This window comes from Bos grunniens, chromosome 19 (assembly GCF_055505025.1).
Source record: "Bos grunniens cultivar Pamir isolate PY7600 chromosome 19, Bosgru_T2T1.0, whole genome shotgun sequence".
Taxonomy (NCBI): Eukaryota; Metazoa; Chordata; class Mammalia; order Artiodactyla; family Bovidae; genus Bos; species Bos grunniens.
In genome coordinates, this window is record NC_141183.1 from 46,251,911 (window position 1) to 46,265,000 (window position 13,090).

The window sequence follows — 13,090 nt, forward strand, 5'->3', positions numbered from 1 at the left end:
GGGAACTCTACTCAATACTCTGTAAAGACCTATATGGGAAAAGAATCTTTAAAACAAGCAGATATATGTATATGTATACCTGATTCACTTTGCTGTACACTTGAAACACACTGTAAATCAACTATATTCCAATTTATAAAAATAAGGGGGAAAAAGTACAGGTCACCTCATCATTGCACCAGTGTGGTTTCAGGAAACTTATTGGAAATGGACTTTTGTCCAAGGTAACGCAGTTGGTGGAGCTAGGATTCCGACAGGGCTGTTGAACTCCAAAGGCTGTGCTTTGTCCTCAGCGTGTCCCAGCCTCCACAGCTGGGCCAGCTCTTGGACGGGACCCCCGGGATGGGAAGGTACGGTGGACGGAGCGCAGCAGAGAGACAGCCCAGTTCTCTCCAGCAGGCACCCAAGCTTCTCCAGACATTCCACGTTCTCCTCTACCTCCAAGCCTTTGCTCAGGGATCTCCTCTGCAAACCTGCCTCCCTGGCAACTTCCCCCCACCTTTCGAGGCTTCAGCCAGAAACTGCTCCTCCTCAGGAGACAGTCTGGTGCCTCTTCTTTAATGGGTACCTGGTACATCTCTGCTGCCCGACTCTCTGCTCAGGTTCTTGTGTGCTGGTCTGTTGCCCATCTCTGTCTGCCTCCACTCTGAGCCCCATTCTCTTGATATATGAACCCCCTCAGTGGCTAGCACTGGGGATCTCTGCAAGGAGATCAAACCAGTCAATCCTAAAGGAAGTCAACCCTGAATATTCTTTGGAAGCACTGATGCTGAAGCTGAAGCTCCAATACTTTGGCCACCTGGTGCGAAGAGTTGACTCATTGGAGAAGACCCTGATGCTGGGGAAGACTGAAAGCAGGAGAAGGGGACAACAGGATGAGATGGTTGGATGACTTCATTGACTCAATGAATATGAATTTGAGCAAACTCTGGAAGATAGTGGAGGACAGAGAAGCCTGGCGTGCTGCAGGCCATGGGGTTGCGAAGAGTTGGACACAACTGAGCGACTGAACAGCAACAAAGTGCCTAGCGCAGTGCCTGGCTGCGTAGGGAGCTCACAGAAAATGCTCAAGGGGTGAGGAAGTCTGGACAGAGGCCCCACCTGGTGCTTTGAAGTTTTCCAGCTGTTTCTTCTCCTTCTTCCCCGTAAAGCAGGTGGAGCTGAGGATTCTTTGGTGGCCGCCAGTATCTTCCTCTTGGGCTTAACTTGGATGGAATTCCTTTTGAAACGAAGCTGCAATGTCTGAGTTACACTGAAGACAAATGGCCCACGGTGGTGCTAAGTTAGTCAAATGAGCTACTGCAGAAGCACGGCAGCGTGGACAGCAGATTTAAGGAGGCGAGGCGTCCAAATTCCCCATCCCAAGTCATCACTCACAGCCATTAGCACCGGGTGGTTTTATTCTTTTTTTTTTTTTTTTTTAAACAAAAGGCACTATTACAGCCTCGCTTGGGAACAAATGAGATGTCAACAAGGTGCCTGTCTGGGGACACGACGGCAGCCGGAGAACATGCCCACGCATTTCCTGAATGCGGTGGATGCGATGGTCACCTTCCTGAAGAAGCAGGTCACAGGGATGTTTGCAAAGCGACGCTGCAGTTACTTTCTGCATATGCAGGTCTCCTTGGCCCTTGCGATCTCCACACGTACAGGATAATCTGATGAAATCCCATTTCCAAGGTTCTCTTTCATCCTCTCTTTCTGCTCATTCATTCATTCTGCCATCTGTGAAAACTTGCTAGTACCCAAGCTGCAGCAGGTGCCAAAGATTTAAAAAATTGCGGGAGAAAAAAAAATGGAAATCGATCAAATCCCATCTATCTTTTTACCCTTCTTCCTGTAAATTGAAAAAGGACAGAATATCCTTTATGGGAGGAAAGTTGCTCTTGTGATACCCTGGAGTTCTTTTGGAGGAGAGTTTAACACTTTCTAGACCAGGGGTGAGTTCCTAGAGGATCTGGCTCCTTGGGGTCCATAACCCTTCTAAAATTGTATGCAAAATTTTGTGTACATCTATTGGATCATGTGCCTTTTTTTTCTTGGGGAGACAGTTCATAGCTTTCACGTTTTACAAAATACAAACAAGGCTAAAATTAGTGTTTTACGGGAAGAAAAAGAAAGAAGAAAAGATAGAAAATATACACCTTAGCTCATTTAATTCTCATCCTCAGCCTGGAACCTAGGAACCATCATCTCTGTCACATAGATGGGAAACAGAGGCTCTGAGAAGTAAATGGAACATTTGCTTGGATACCTGACACCTATTCTCAATTTAGAGTCAGAGACTATTAGAGTTGAGCTGTACCAGAGACTTTCTGTCCATTTCCCACCCCTCACTTTTTTTCTTTTAATTTTAAAAATTTTACTTTTTTGGCTGCACTGCGTGGCATGGCATGAGGACTCTTAGTTCCTGACCAGGGACTGAGCCTGCACCCCCTGAAGTGGAAGCGTGGGGTCTTAACTACTGGACCACCAGGAAGTCCTTCTCATCTTTCATAGAGGGGGAAACTGAGGCAGAGAAGTGAAATGAATTGTCCAAATTTATATGGTCAGTTTATAGCAAAAATAGGTCAGAAATTCAGTCTTTTGACTCTGTCCAAAGCTTTTGCCAACTATTGCTTTGTTCTTGCAAAGCCAGTGAGTGTAGGTTTCACAGAAGGTTAAATTGAATTAGTAAGAGATCGTCCCCTTCTACTCATTCTCAGGCTAGGCTTATTCCCACCGACCTGTTTCATGGTCTCCAGGCAACTTGCGGCCTCAAACACACTGAGCCCATCAGTCTTAGGAATACACAGATGCATGTGCAAAATGATTCCACACTCTAGGAATCCCAAATGGGTAGGGACAAAGCCATTAGATAAGGACATCAACCCTTGGCTTGGGAAATCCAGTCCTAGACATTTGGAAAGCTGAGGAAGAAACTTAAAGGATTTCAACCATGATGCAGAGTGGTACCTCAGTGTGGTGTCCTGGCCCTGCATCCATACACGTCCACCAGCCTCTCGGTGGTCATTTTGGATATTTCCCCCCTTTTTTTCTTTACTTGACTCCCCTGGACCTTCGTGCAGTCCCACAGCTGTGCCTCCTCCAGCGTTCCGCCCCCTGGGCTTCCCATATGCTGCTCTAGCGTTCTTCTGCTGCAAAAACTCAGATCCATCTTTCAGAATTGTTTACTTGTCAGTATCCCCACTCAGATGAGAAATGTCTTGAGGGCAAGTGCCCGGCGCTTAATAGACAATCAATGAATGGAGACCCCTTGTTCTTCATGTTCTTTCCGCTTCTTTGGTTGCCTGCTCCCTTCCCAGTTGTGCCAGGAAGCTCGCTCTGTGCAGTGTGGAGTCTGCCCCGGCTGTGGCTGGATTAGGGCTGGCGGCACCTCCCCCACCCCCAGAGGAGTCAATTCCTTGCCTCTCTGTAACAGGGGAGCTCATTCATTGGTGCTTTCTGGAGGCGCTTGTCTCTGCTCCAAGTTTAGTTCTCAAAATCGAACTGAATCTCTGAGCTTGTGGAGGAGGAGGTCCCAGATTCCTCCTTGCATTCCAGGCTCAGGCTGGCTGAGCTGAGCTTCACCCGAGGGAATCATTAAAAGATCACACTTGGGCTTCCCGGATGGCTCAGTTGGTAAAGAATCCACCTGCGATGCAGGAGATCCAGGTTTGATCCCTGGGTGGGGACGAATCCCTGGAGAAGGAAATGGCAACCCACATCAGTATTCTTGTCTGGAGGATCCCACGCACAGAGGAGCCTGGTGAGCTATAGTCTGCTGCTGCTGCTGCTAAGTCGATTCAGTCGGGTCCGACTCTGTGCGACCCCATAGACGGCAGCCCACCAGGCTCCCGTCCCTGGGATTCTCCAGGTAAGAACACTGGATTGGGGTGCCATTTCCTTCTCCAGTGCATGAAAGTGAAAAGTGAAAGTGAAGTCCGTCAGTCATGTCTGACTCTTCGCGACGCCATGGACTGCAGTCTACCAGGCTCCTCCGTCCATGGGATTTTCCAGGCAAGAGTACTGGAGTGGGGTGCCATGGCCTTCTCCGGAGCTACAGTCTACAGGGTTGCAAAGAGTCAGACACAACTGAAGGACTAAGCCACCACACCTTCGGGTGGGGCCAGGCTCTCCCATTCTCCCTTCCAGCTCACCAGAACCTATCTAGAGACCCTCTGTGGATTCTTTGCCATTAGGTGTGCTCACGGTTAAGACTTTGACAAAAACAGGTCCTAGCTGGAGAGGAAAATAAAAGAACTCTGGGCTCTCTCGGCACCAAACAACAAAAGATCAGTGTGTAAACAGCAGGCTCAGCCCCTGGCAAATACTTTCTCCTTTCACCTAACTGTGGCTGATTCTGTTTCTGAGATTATGTACCGTTATTTGATTGATTGATCAACCAGTCAATTGGTTGGTCTGACCCTTTGAGGTCACTGATAATTCATCCTTGCAGTTTGACCCTATGATTGCACCAAGCTCCTAGCCACTGTGTCACCATTTGGGCAATTCTTGAAAATGTGACGCTGGGACCTCCCTGGCAGTCCCATGGTTAAGACTCCACCTTCCCGTGCAGGGGGTGTGGGTTTGCTTCCTGGTTCCACATGCCATGGAGTGTGGCCAACAATTGAAAAAAAGAAAATGTGACACTTTCCAAGTCTCCTATGTCTACCAGACCTCTTCACGTCATCCCTAAAGAAATGATCGCACACATGACTACTTGTTTGAAATAACGATAATAAAAAATACCACCACTCCCAGGAATTTAGGCTTACGACTGTATCTTTGCTCAACAGCAAGTTAATTATTATAATCGGTAGCTGGCTATTGATTTACTCTCTCGGATATCCTGCCTTTTCTTTAAATAAGTAAAGTTTACAGACCTGCTCCCCGATGAACAAAGCCAGAATTCTTAAATCAGAAGGGATGCATACATATCCAAAGCCTGGAGCAATCCAAACCTGTTAGAATATTCTTCACTCGGCATCCCAGATTGATCTGAAAAAATTTAAAAAGGAAGCCAGAAATCCAATGAAGTAGTTCAAATTGCAATTCAAGTTATAGATTTTAAAAAAATGTATGAAACTATTAAACTGGAATGAGGCAGAAGCATCCGACAGACTCCCAACTCACTGAATAGACACTTAATGTGGTTTCCATCCCCGATGGGAGCAGTCTGAAGACACTCTGTTCTACATCCTATAGTCAGGCACCAGAAGGACTATTTCCAGTCTGATGTAGTGAGGACTGAACTTCTCTTTGGAGAGGGACTTCCACACTTCAGGTGGCTAAAGTATTGGGGCTTCAGCTTCAGCATCATTCCTTCCAATGAATATTCAGGACTGATTTCCTTTAGGATTGACTGGTTTGATCTCCTTGCAGTCCAAGGGACTCTCAAGAGTCTTCTCCAACACCACAGTTCAAAAGCATCAATTCTTTAGCACTCAGCTTTCTTTATAGTCCAACTCTCACATCCATACATGACTACTGGAAAAACCATAGCTTTGACTAGATGTACCTTTGTTGGCAGAGTAATGTCTCTGCTTTTTAATGCTGTCTAGGTTGGTCATAGCTTTTCGTCCAAGGAGCAAAGGTGTTTTAATTTCATGGCTGCAGTCACCATCTCCAGTGCTTTTGGAGCCCAAGAAAATGAAGTCTGTCACTGTTTCCACTGTTTCCCCTTCTATTTGCCATGAAGTGATGGGACCAGATGCCATGATCTTTGTTTTTTGAATGTTGAGTTTTAAGCCAGCTTTTCCACTCTCTTTCACTTTCACCAAGAGGCTCTTTAGTTCCTTTTCACTTTCTGCCATAAGGGTGATGTCATCTGCATATCTGAGGTTATTAATATTTATCCCAGAAATCTCGATTCTAGCTTGTGCTTCATCCAGCCCGGCATTTCAAATGATGTACTCTTGCATGTAAGTTAAATAAGCAGGGTGACAGCCTTGACATACTCCTTTCCCAATTCTGAAATAGTCCATTGTTCCATGTCCGGTTTGAAAGTGTAAGTGAAAGTCCCTCATTTGTGTCCAATTCTTGGCGACCCCATGGACTATAGTCCATGGAATTCTCCAAGCCAGAATACTGAAGTGGGTAGCTGTTCCCTTCTCCAGGGGATCTTCTCAACCCAGGGATCAAACCCAGGTCTCCCACATTGCAGGCAGATTCCCTACCAGTTGAGCCACCAAGGATGATGTGACCAGTTAATAACCTTGAGATGGGAGGATTCATATGAAATATTGGTTGGGTCTAATACAAAGAGTCTTTTAAAAATGGAAGAGGCATACACTACCATGTGTAAAACGTAGGAAGTTGCTGTGAAATACAAGAAGCTCAGTTTAGTGTTCTGTGATGACCTAGAGGGGTGGGATGGGGATGGGTGGGAGGGAGGCTAAGGAGGGAAGAGATATATGTATACAAATAGCTGATTCACTTCATTGTGCAGCAGAAACTAACACATTATAAAGAAGCAATTATACTTAAAAAAAAAAAAAAAACTAGTTACCTAAATACAGAACAAAAGAAGAGGCAGGCAGGAGAGGATCTGAGTTAGAGGAAGGCGAGACTAGTAGGTCATTGTTGCAATGTAAAGACTCAAACCATCATTGCTGTCTTTGAAGAAGGAGGAAGAGGCCACAAGCCAAGGAATGTGGGCAGACACTAGAAGCTGGAAAAGGTGAGGAAATAGCTTCTCCTCTAGAGCCTCCGAAAGGAAGATAGCCCTGCTGACACCTAGATTCTAGCCCAGTGACAGCCACGTCTGACTTCTGGCCTCCTGGACTATAATACATTTGTACTGTTTTAAAGTCACTAGGTTTATTGTTTTGTTACAGCAGAGATAGAAATCTAAAAGGTCCCTTTCAGTGGCTGCATCCTGTTTCTGGAAATGAAACCCCAGCGTGGCCAATGCCAGCTGAGAGGATGCGTGGAAGGACTGTGCTCTGTCCCAGCTCCCCCTGGAGCCCTGTGAGTGCCAGGTCCTGTCCTTCTTGTGCGTCAGTGTGGCTGGTGTGCCTTGTCCCACCGGCAGGGGGAGTAATGCTGTCCTAGCATCTCGAGTCTGAAGAGGCCTCTGGAGAGCATCTGTGAAGACACAGGTAAGGTATTATTTGCAGCCTCAGGTGGAGGGAACGGAGCCCAGAGAGGTGCATGATCTCATCCATCACTTCCTTGTGTTAGGAGAGGGAAAGACAGGGATTGGATAGCAAAGCAGGGACCAGACCCCTGGTCTAGCCAGCACTTTCTGTGCACTTGTGCAAGAAGAGGGAGGTATGAACCATCTTAGGTCTTCCTTCATGACTTTGGGGGTGACTTTGAGTTGGGAGTGGTTGGGGGGCAGTGAAAGATTAGATTACAGGAGCTGCCCCTGTGGAATTAGCAGGGCGCTGTGAGGGCAAGCATTCTGCTGGAGCAGTAGAAAGCTGTCTCTTGCCACAGAGGGGCTTGAAAGGGCATGTTCTCTCCCCACCAGAGGCATCTTCCCACCTCCTTTCCCACATGGACATCCTCTCAGGAGGATGCTAGAGTCATGGGGAGCAAGGCAGAAGCAGGTCTGTTGGATGGGGAGACGGGGTGGGTTGTAGAGTGGGATGGGAAAGGCAGGAGGGCGGGAGGGAGGCCAGGCTGGGGCAGGTGTCCAGACCGAATTCACTGACCGGGTCAGGAGGACCCAGGGAAAGCGATGTGAAAGCCTCCTCTAGGGTTTGCAGGTCTGGACAGCGAGTCCTGCCTCCCTGTCTTTGTGGGCGTGGTGAAGCCATTTACCGTGTTGCAATCAGCACGGTATTTGATGCAGGATAGGACAGAATAGAATAAGAGTGTACATGTTTTGTAAAGGTAAGTGTTTCATAAATTTTATCTCCCCATCTATTTGTCATCTATCTATTATCATCTATGTCTGTCTATCTGTCGGTTTTGACTTGGCAGGTCTGGCCCTTTGCTAACATCTTGGGGAGAAAGAGTGCAGGGAAAAGGCAGAGACGACTCGGCCATGTCCACAAGACCAGCTTTTAATATGACCGTGATTGGAAGCACGAATAAATAAACGCCAGAGAAAATGGAAAAACCAAACCAAAGCTCGGAACATCAAAACCCAGATTCAGAAAACGAAAGGAAACATATCTCCGACAAACAAACAAACAAATCAACAAACAAAAAGCTCCCCCCACCGCGAAGAGACAGAATCAGACTGTACAATCCGTGTCACAGGGAGAGCCGACGGCGTGGGCCCCGCAGCTGTGTCCCCCCCGGCCGCCGCACCTCCGTCTCGGGCCCCTGGGAGGGGAGGAGGGCGGCCCCGGGCACCCTGTGGGCCGGCCTGGGGAGGCGGAGGGCGGGGTAGGTGGGCAGGTTAAGAACCTTCACGAACGACAAGAGGACCGGACGGCGTCCAGGGCTCTGCGGGTTCCCTCTGGAGTGTGCAGGTGTGATTCCAGGGCGGCCTCGTGGTGGTGCACTTCGGCGCTGGAACCCGGTCCCTCTGCAGGGCTGCTGGAAACCGCACGGCGAGGGTCGCGGACGGAGAAAGACGCGGACGCGGCGCCGTGAGGGTCGGAGCATGCAGTGCTTTGTACATCTGGCAGTGAGATGTGATGGCGGGTCGGTTCTCAGACAGTTTCAGGGCGGGACTCACTTCTCCTAAGAGGGTCGGACGCGCGGCGGCGGGGCCCGAGGACGCGTCGTGCCAGACATGGCCGGAGCGAGGTTTCAGCAGAGTTTGCTATGTGTGCATAGGGGGCTCTTGCTTCTTTCCGTCGGTGGGCAGGGGCCATCCGACCTGAGCCTGCGGTCCCCTGTCCTGGTCCCGGGCCAGGTCCGTTTGGGGGTGGGGGGTGGTGGTGCCGGGTGGTCCGAGGGCCGTCAGCAAGCAATCTCCTCCAAGGTCCCCAGGGCCGTCTGCAGGGGCACGTTCACAGTGTGGCTGATGGTTTCGGAGTGGTTTGGCATCGTGTCACAAGTGCTCTGGCGGGGAAGAGGAAAGTGCCTGTTGATGTTCATTCAGCAAAAATGTGTCCCAGGGTCCCTGCAGCCCAGCCCAGGCCCTGAGAACCGTGCAGCCCACAGTGGGCTCTCCCGGGCACTGCTCCTCCGCCCCAAACCCCTCCGGTGCTGGGTTGCCATCTTCGGTCATGAAGCTGGGGGTGAGGGGCTCACTGCCTTCAGAATCCTCTCCACTGTCCACCTAGGCGCTCCCCCGACCCCGCCCCACGCCCCAGAGTACAGAGGAAGCTTCCTGGTGATGGGGTTTAACAGCTAGTTTGACCTTCTCTCTAAGGGCTTCCCAGGTGGCTCAGTGGTAAAGAATCTGCCTGCTAATGCAGGAGACATAAGAGACACAGGTTTGACCCCTGGGTGGGGAAGATCCCCTTGGAGGAGGAAATGGCAACCCACTCCAGTATTCTCGCTTGGAGAATCCCATGGACAGAGGAACCTGGCAGGCTACACGTGGGGTCTCAGTGAGTCCGACACAACTTAAGTGACTTAGCACATCTATAAGGAACAAAGCAACCCAAGGGTGGTAGCTGTATTCCCTGTGCTGTACAATATATCCCGTATTTATATCCTGTGGGCCTCTCCAGAGGTCCCCTGCTGTGTCACTGGAAGCTACATCTGAGTGGTGTGTAACCTTGTGGTGTGGATGACCCATCCCGTCCTCGTCCTTGGACCTCTGTTGAGTCCACCTGGGGTGGAGGAGGGGCCACCTGTGGCCTGGCCTGGGCAGGAGGGGCTGCCTGATCGCTGAGGCAAAACAGTGGAGGTCTCTGACAGCTGGGAGTCTGACCCCTGATCCCAGCTGCCCCCAAAGGACCTTGGGGTTAGGCCGGCCTCAGAGAAGGGTTATCTCGGGTCCCTGAGCAGGGTGGGGCTGAGGTGGCTTTGAGTCTTCTGGGTGATTCCTGGCCCTGCAGAGGGCTGGAGGCTGGGAGGGATGTGAGGGGAATTCTGTGCCAAGAATTCGGGGGAGATTAGATGAGGATGAGGCTGGGAGCGGTGCAAAGGAGGAGGCTATGTCTCTGAGACATTCTGAAGGCAGAAGAGAGGGTGGGGCGAGGGGAGGGGAGCCTGTATTCGCTGAGCGCTTACTACAGACTAGTCACTGGAAGCTCACTGCTTCCCAGGGCCTGGTCTCATTGAATCTGATGGCACCCCCTGAGGTCCCAGTGGTTTGGCAGCTGCTCAGAGAGGGAGGTGATGTGCCCTCGGTGCACAGCTGGGAAGAAGGGCCCTGGGATCCAGGCGGGTCAGCTGAGTTCAGAGCCCGGGGCTCCTTCCACCCACACTGCCCTCCCCTCCACAGAAGCTGTCTTCTGTTCAAACAGAAGCTGCAGGGACCCAAGAGAATCAAAGTGGGATGTTTAGCCTGGGAGATGAGTAGAGAAACAGTGTCTGGAGCAAAAATGGGAGCCCAGATAGGAGGAGGAGGAGGCTGGGATCCACTTGGGATGTTATGATTTTAAGGCAGCAATGGCCACGGAATGCAGTGTTCTCTTGGGGCGGGGGTGCTGACGTGGGGGATACCCACGACCTTCAGCGGAGACCAGGGTCCAGGAACAGACTGAATCTGGGAAGGAGAGTGTGGACGGTGTAAGAGGGGCTGCCTCTTAGACTTGAGGAGAGAGGCAGAGTAGGAAGGAGGCTAGGGTGCCTCCCCAGCTGTGTAACCTGGGCCTCTGGGCCACAACCGCCTCATATACAACATGGAGATAAGAACGCCCTTCCTCCAGGTGACTCTAGGGCTGAAACTATGTGTTACTCTTAAGGCGCATAACACAGTGCCTGACACATACCAGGCTTACAATGGTCAGCAGTTATAATGGGTGTTATTGCTTCTACCTACTTCAAAGAATCTGCCCGCTAAGCAGGAGATTCGGGTTTGATCCCTGGGTTGGGACGATCCCTTGGGGAAGGAAATGGCAACTCACTCCAGTATTCTTGCCCGGAGAAGTTCATGGACAGAGGAGCCTGGTGGACTACAGTCCATGGGGTTGCAAAGAGTGGGACACGACTTAGCTACTGAAACACCACCACTACTTCAGAGGGCCCCACACCCTATGTCCTGTTCAAATGGGGTAGAGTAACAGGGACATTCCTGCTCACATTCTGCCACCTAGGGAATAAGGGAGTGGGCCTACATGGAGCCTCTCCTTGGTCTCCCAAGGCACGAGAACAGGGGCATGGCTTCTGGCTGGGGAGAAGCTGAGCTGGTCCAGGCAGAAGCATCTCCTGGTCTCTGCTGCATCCATGGAGCAGATCCAATCTACAGGTGGGTTCCAGGATGGGTCTCAGAGAGAGGCTCAGGGTTCAGTTGGAGTGTCCTTGGACTTGGGAGCTGCAGACGGTCTCGAGCTATGGAAAGGTGTGAGACGGAGCACTCCTGTCCTGCCTGGCACCGGCATCTGCATTCACACGGCTTGTACACACCAAGGAACTAACCAACCTGCAACCCCCTGCCGGCCGCCCTTACCACATTCTCATCGTGGCTCCCTTCCTCCTCTTCTTTGCCAAGCAGGTCTAATAGCTTCTCTTTGATCAGCTGCAAGAAAGGCAGGAAGGAAGGTCAGGCCGGGAGAAAGGCATCAAAGTAGCGAGAGAGACCTCCTTCCACATGGTTGGGCTGGGGAGGCAGGGGCAGCAGCAGCCTGGCTGCAGCTGGACAGACGTTGGTAGGAGCCCAGCCTGGCATCCCAAACTGGGGTGCCTAGCCAAGCTTCTGGTGCAGGAGCTAGAGACTGTGTGGTCTCTCAGCGTGGCTGGTTCCCCATCTGTCCTGGGGGGATAGTTACTTGTCACTTTTGAGGCCTGACAATTCCACAGTTCACAAGGTTGGGACACAACTGTGTTAACATTTCATTCTCAATAAGAGAGTAGTTATTAAATATGTTTTCTGATGTGATTCAATTTCTATAACTTTGTGCATCTTTGCACAAAAATGATTAAACAGGGCAGAACCAAGTCTGGCTATGGAACCCAGTTTGGGAGCTGGGTCACCATGCTGAGAAGTGGGGTGTGGCACTCCACAGGCCCCTGGTCACCCAGGCCTACCACTTCCCACAGTGACCCCCAGTGGCCTTTGGCCATTGCCGGTCCCCTCTGGGAGGCAGGCTACTGCTCTGCAAGCCCGATCTGCTGGGCTGAGACCCAGGAGGTCCTGGGCTTCCCTGAGGGATTCTGGAGTCCCTGGAGCCAGCCCAAGGCTGGGAGGAAAGCAGTAGGAAGACTGATGAGCCCCCGGAGCACGCAGTGCCTGAAACTGCTGTTTGTTGTGTGAGAAGCTTCCAGAGACTGTTCCAGCTGCCTCCTGAGGGCGATAGCTCCCTGAACCAGAGCAGCTGGAGTGCCCTTGCTCTTCCTGCTCAGGATTGATGACTTCTCAGGAGTGCTCCTTCCCTAAAGCTGCCTGGACCCCAGAAGGTGCTGCTCTGGTGATGGGTCACCTGGAGGGCAGGTGTGTGTGTGTGCATGTGGTGTGTGTGTGTGTGGTGTAGGTGTATTTGCGAGCAGTGTGTGAGTGTGGTATAAGTGTAATACGTGTGTGTGCATGTGTGGAGTGTGTGTGCATATGTGGTGTATGAGTATGGTATGTGTGTGTGGGTGGTGTGTGTGTGGAGTGTATGTGTGTATATGTTGTGTGTGAGTGTGGTATAAGTGTGTGTGATGTATGTGTGTATGTCATGTATGTGCAAATGGTGCGTGTGTACAGTGTATGTGGTTTATCTGTGGTGTATGTGTGTCTTTGTGAGCAGTGTGTGAGTGTGGTGTAAGTGTGTGTGGAATATGTGTGTGTGGGGTATATGTGTGTGTATGTGTTATATGTCAGTGTGGTATTAGTGTTATGATGTATGTGCGTGTCACATCTGTGCAAGTGGTGTGTGTGTATAGTATATATCGTGTACCTGTGGCATATGTATGTATTTGTGAGCAGTGTGTATAAGTGTGTGTGGAATATGTGTATGTGGAGTGTGTGGTATAAGTGTGTATGGCACATGTATGTGTGGAGTGTGTGGGGTATATGTGTGTGTATGTTGTGTGTGAGTGTGGCATTAGTGTGTGTGATGTGTGTGTGTATAGCAAGTGTATGCGAGTGGTGTGTGTGTGGAGTGTATGC

The 13,090-nt window shown here is 50.6% G+C and overlaps 1 protein-coding gene across 1 annotated transcript in view; it reads right to left on the reverse strand.

Annotated features, from left to right (window-relative positions):
- Window positions 1-7,978: 7,978 nt before the first annotated feature.
- The window catches only part of ASIC2 (acid sensing ion channel subunit 2), a 295,279-nt gene continuing 290,167 nt past the window's right edge, over window positions 7,979-13,090 (reverse strand). The window contains exons 9-10 of the mRNA XM_086360270.1: window positions 11,450-11,518; window positions 7,979-8,946 (exon numbers count right to left, since the gene is read on the reverse strand). Coding sequence (XP_086216396.1) covers window positions 8,845-8,946; window positions 11,450-11,518 — 171 coding nt within the window. The 3' untranslated portion in view covers window positions 7,979-8,844. The remainder of the gene's footprint in view (window positions 8,947-11,449; window positions 11,519-13,090) is intronic.